Here is a 5,554-nt window from a genome sequence, read left to right on the forward strand (position 1 = left end):
TGACCAGACGTCCCCGTTTTCCGGGGACAGTCCCCGTTTGTATTGGCCTGTCCCCGGTTGAAACTGTCCCCGGAAATGTCCCCGTGTTTTAATACGTTAAAAACACATAGCAAGGTGAAATACAACGTTTTANCAGCTTGTGTTTATGAAACAATCAATAGAGCACTGATTCCTTTATATATTTTATGCCATTACTTTTGTACTTTTACTTGAGTAACATTTTGAATGCAGGACTTTTACTTGTAACAGAGTATTATACACTATGGTACTTCTACTTTTACTTAATAATCTGAGTACTTCTCCCACCTCTGCTGCGTAATCAATGAGAAACATTTACTCAAATACAATTCTGAGGTGCTATTATAGTAGATTCAGATCAATAATTCAACATATAATCAACAATATGATCTATGTAAAAGATAATACAGCTTCTTCCACCTCTGTTAATATTTGTGTACTTTCATCCAGTAGCCTAACATGTTCAATTCAGCTTTTCTACCTCTAATAAAGTATTTGTGGTCTTAGTATTTGTACTTCACCTCAGGGTCTGACAGAGAGCTGCGGATCTAACCTGACTTCAGATTATTCACGATGCTCTGCGGCCATGTGCCAATCAGCTGATGCGCCACAGCCGCCTGTCCCCGCTATTTAACTCCTGCTCTCTGCAAGCCTCATGTTAACCCTATTCCTCTCCTCTCCTGCACCACACACTCACACTCACACTCACTCACTCACTCACTCACACTAACACACACAGCATGCCTCCGTTTGACAAGACCCAGGTGCAGAGCAAGCCCTTCAAACTGAGGAAGAGCTTCGGTAAATGTCTCAAAACATGACAAAAAAAGTAAGACAACTTCTTTAAAAACAACTCTTTTAAAAACTCTGGTGATTTGTGTTTTCTTGCAGCTACAAGGAAACAAGAAGTGGCGGCGATCAGGTCGAAATTCCCCAACAAAATCCCGGTAAGTTTGCAGCAGAAATGCCACCATTTTAAGCATTAAATGTGTTTTCTACATGTCTGTGTACTCACCGGTTCGCCTGGTGTTTGCAGGTGATCATTGAGTGCTATGAGAGGGAGAAGTATCTGCCTCCTCTGGATAAAACCAAGTTCCTGGTGCCGCATGAACTCACCATGACTCAGTTTGTCACCATCATCAGGTACAATCTCACTGTTTTTCAAAAGTCTATACGGTTTGAACATGTACCTACATTCGAAAGGGCGTCATTGATCTGTTTGCAAAGATGTTAAACATTGGGAATCTGACTATGCAGCCATTAAACCAGGTGATAACCAGGTTTTAATATGTATTATTCCAGTTTAAATGGATTGATGGATATGGGATTTATCTTATCGATTAATGTGCTGATGATTTCCTGATTTATTTGTCTATGAAAGGTAGTAACCAGTTAAAGCCCCTTTTTGTAAACCAACCCTCCAAAACTTAAAGGGTTTTGAGTTTATACAATTGGGGACTGGAAATCTTATTCATTGAAAATCCGCCCAATTGTTTAAGCTCTAAAACTATGGAGTATTGTTTGTGGAAAATGTATTTAATCTACTTAAGAGGAAAGTCTCATTTTGGTTTTTCTTTTTAAGTTGTCTTTACTTTAATTCAAGGCTGCTCTTTTACATTGACAAGTGGTACTGTGTGAAGCTGGAGCAGAGATTTAAATATATATTTGTTTAGTAAGGAGATGTGGGATAGGGTGTATCTTCTCTAAATGTTAATCTACAGAAAAACAAACGTCACTCTGAGTCTGGAGTTCCTGAGATGCTGTTAGTCATGATTACACAGCAGAGTGTCCCTGTTTACTACACACTGTTGTTCCTCTTCTAATACTGAGTCCTAATGCACACTTAAGAGTCCTCAACTATTCTTTAAAATGTAATCAACATATTAAACAATACTCATTTTAAAACGGTGATCTATAATATTAATGGATTACAGTGCAGACGTCTGCTTTTATGTAAAGTGTCTCGAGGATGTTTGTTACAAAACATCTGACTGTTTGACACGGTCACTTCCGATTTTCTCCTTTTTTTATGAGATTTAAAATAAATGGTCGGTCACACGCTCGTCTCTGCTGCTTTTAGCGTAATAATTACACTTGGATTCATGCAGCTTGTTAATAAATGTTGGTTTTGAATCAATGAAATAACATATTTGAATGTGAGGACTCATCTCTTGAATACATTTTTAGCTTTTTAAAAAAAAAAAAATTCTGTTTCTCTAAAGATAGTTTGATTAGAAGCAGTCAGATGTTTGTCTTTGGTTCTGCCAATAGTTTGATGTTAGTGTAAGTAAAAGGGTTTTATTTTGTCGCGCTAAGAACCGCAGTGACATTACTTAACCTTTCTTAACCTGTCCCTCCTTTTCTAAGTCTGGATAAACTGCATTGTAGCATGGCAGCGCTGTAGCTACTGCAATGAGATGGAGGCAACTACATATCTTCATGGGTCGATGGCTTATTTTTTTAATTTATATTTTCTCCATGTAGTTATTACTCAAAGATTGCTTAAAAAAAAATAATGTTGATAGATTATAATCAGTGATTCTCCTTAACTGTGAAGATTATTTGTAATAATTTAGACACATGTTGAGAATTTATTTGATTCATGGCAATTATTATAAAATGAAACATGTAGACTTTACTCAATCTTTCTAAACTGTTGTAAAAAATTGGCCTGTCAGTCACAGCTTACAAATACTACATGAAAACAATAACATAATCAAATGTAACGCAACATATTTTTACAAAGAATACAAACTGTTGTTGTTCTGCTCTTAAGCAATAACCCCTTCACTTTTTTTGGTTCCTGATTTTGTGTTTGTCACCGTTACACAGCAGAAAATCAGCACTTTATCTTCTTCTGCGTGTTAATCTCCTGACTGCTCCGTGATCAGTTACAGCTTCTATCATGGAATATGACGAAACTGCAAAAAGCATGTTTTTAAAAAGCATGACGCGTGAACATGCTCCTCACGCAACACTGTCCCAAATCAATATTGCATGCTCATAGTACACTGGATAGTCATTTTACACTAGAACATGCTCTTTAGTTTCAAACGACACATCTTAAATAAACTATACTTTTAAAACTAAATTTTAAAGGAGGTCTGTTACAGAGTTGGTGTCCACATTAATCTGCTGGAGAATAGTTTCTGAAGTTTCCTTTTTAATCTCAGTTTAGCAACTGGTCGTCTCTGCTGGATTCGACAATTCAACCACTCGGTGTTCATTTTGCAATAATACAATAGTGTCTTTCTATGAAGGAGAAAGATTAAGTATATTTTATAAAGGGTTGAAGTCACTTGACGTCTACTTCATTTAATGTTAAATCTGTCATTTTAAAGACGCCATTTAATCTGGGATTATTGTTTGTACAACATAAGAATGTTGGATTAGGGGAGGGGAAACATTTGTTAATGCTGTGCTGGGGTAATCAACATTTTTAAAATGACTATTTGGATTAATTGGGATAAATCTAACAGGAGGTTTCTTTTCCAAACTCTTATCACTTTTTCCTTTGTTAGTTTTTTTTATTTCTACTTTGATGCATTGTGTTTGTGCGATGCATTCTTGTTTTCCAATGTGAACACAAATGCCTAAAGTGCTCAGATTTAAGAGGCATTTGGTCCGGGCTGACGTCTGCAGCCTTGGGTAAGATCATCTTGATCCATTGAGAGGCATCACAGCTCATCCACAGGCCATAAGACTACTGAATGCCTGAGTTTACACAATTTTATTGATTTTAAGTTAGTTTTATAATCGTAATTGCGTTGTTGAAGAACTTGTGACTCAAGTTTTTCAATCATTACATACTACACTTTAGTGGTGTGTTTATATATAACACTATGAGCTGTGGTGCAGTGCATTTTCACACAAAGTAAAATACACAAATGCTCAGAATGAAGACTGGAATCTGGTCAGCCCTGACACTAGATCGAGAAAATAAAACATGTGAATATTTACATAGTGTTTTCTTTGCTGGTGGGATAATCTCTCATAAGCTTTTTATTTTTGCTCAATTGAGTGTAATCTCAACCTCTTATTTATCCATTTTTTTCCCAAGACTTAACTTAACAAAAATAGTGTTTCTTGAGCTGTTTCTTGCGTGTCTACAATGTTTTTCTTATTTTCTTATTGCTGTGGCGCAGCACCTTTTTTCCTTGTGCAATGCACTTGAGTTCCCAAACGCATACTTAAAATACTCAGACTTTAACTCTGGAATGTTCTCAGAGATGCTGGTGATAAAACAATGGCAGCTTCACATTAGCGCTGCGGCTAACCGTGTGCTGTTTGTCCCTCATTAAAGTCTTCTCTCTGTCCTCTGCAGAGGTGGGAAGTAGTGGAGTACAAATACTTCGTTAAAGTACTTGAGTACATTCTTCTGGTATCAGTACTTTACTCCACTACTTATTTTACTGATGACTTTTTACTTTTACTTCTTACATGTTGAACACAAATACCTGAACTTTCTACTTCTTACATTTTCCAAACAGGCTGGTTCCTTTAGTTTGAATGTGTGTTTGGTGGTGTGATCATTATTATTTAGAGTCATTGCGTGCCTATTGATTTGAACACGATCCGTGTATCCATCATTTCCTGGTCTTCTCTAAAGAAGAGGGACCAATGAAAACGTTGTCATGTTGCCGTTGTTCAGCATGGAAACATTCATTAGCTAACAATGACATTATTGTTCTATTAATATAAAGGGGGGTCAGGTACTCTTTAAAACAGCTGCTAGTTATGGGTACTTTTTACTGAAGTACATTTCAAATCCCATACTTCTTTACTTCTACTTGAGTAAAGAAGTTTAGTCAGTACTTTTACCAGAGTATTTTTGAACACGAGTATCTGTACTTCTACTTGAGTAAAGGATGTGTGTACTGTTGCCATCTCTGGTCCCCTGTCCCTCATTAATGTCTCCTCTCTGTCCCTCAGGAACCGCATGGCGCTGCTGCCCACTCAGGCCTTCTACCTGCTCATCAGTAACAGCGGTCTGGCCTCCATGTCCCTCACCATGGCTCAGGTTTACAAAGAACACCAGGACGAGGACGGCTTCCTCTACATGACCTACGCCTCACAGGAGATGTTCGGACACTGACACACAGAGCTCCTAGCCTTACATTTTATTCAGTATTAAATGGCAGCTGCTGCTGCTGGCCTCCGTATCTGCTGTAAATAGAAAACAACATGTTGTATTTATTGTAATATTTGTTACTGTTTTGGGATTTTAATTAAAGTATGTGGATCCAATAAATCTTATGTAAAGAATGACTGCAGTGTGGTGATCCTGCTTGATCAAATATGACTTCATTAGATTCAAAGCCCCTCTTGAAACTCAATTATTAAAAGTATTACTTGTATATTATAAGCTGCTGCAGCTTGAGTAACAGATTTGTAAACACTTTTTCAGGAAAGGCACCATTTGGAAGCGCCTGTATAAGTGTTTTAAAAGTGTCTATAAACTACACTTTTATATCACAAATATTCAAACTCAATACATCTCAATGTTTTTCTCTGGATGGGAAGGGACAGAAAATTA

At 37.1% G+C, this 5,554-nt stretch overlaps 1 protein-coding gene across 1 annotated transcript; it reads left to right on the top strand.

The window, feature by feature from the left end:
* Positions 1-666: 666 nt before the first annotated feature.
* map1lc3c (microtubule-associated protein 1 light chain 3 gamma) lies at positions 667-5,352 on the top strand. Its single transcript, XM_010792726.1, has 4 exons — positions 667-819; positions 910-965; positions 1,055-1,161; positions 4,951-5,352. Exons 1-4 carry the CDS (start codon positions 759-761, stop codon positions 5,111-5,113), a joined length of 387 nt encoding a protein of 128 aa, XP_010791028.1. The 5' UTR covers positions 667-758; the 3' UTR covers positions 5,114-5,352.
* Positions 5,353-5,554: the final 202 nt, after the last annotated feature.

Source organism: Notothenia coriiceps, unplaced genomic scaffold (assembly GCF_000735185.1).
Source record: "Notothenia coriiceps isolate Sejong01 unplaced genomic scaffold, NC01 NC01_scaffold00036548, whole genome shotgun sequence".
Taxonomy (NCBI): Eukaryota; Metazoa; Chordata; class Actinopteri; order Perciformes; family Nototheniidae; genus Notothenia; species Notothenia coriiceps.

Coding starts and splice junctions, on each gene's coding strand:
- map1lc3c (XM_010792726.1), top strand. CDS start 759: ATGCCTCCGTTTGACAAGACCCAGGTGCAGAGCAAGCCCTTCAAACTG. Junction 966..1,054: donor AATTCCCCAACAAAATCCCG/GTAAGTTTGCAG, acceptor TGGTGTTTGCAG/GTGATCATTGAGTGCTATGA. Junction 1,162..4,950: donor CAGTTTGTCACCATCATCAG/GTACAATCTCAC, acceptor TCTGTCCCTCAG/GAACCGCATGGCGCTGCTGC.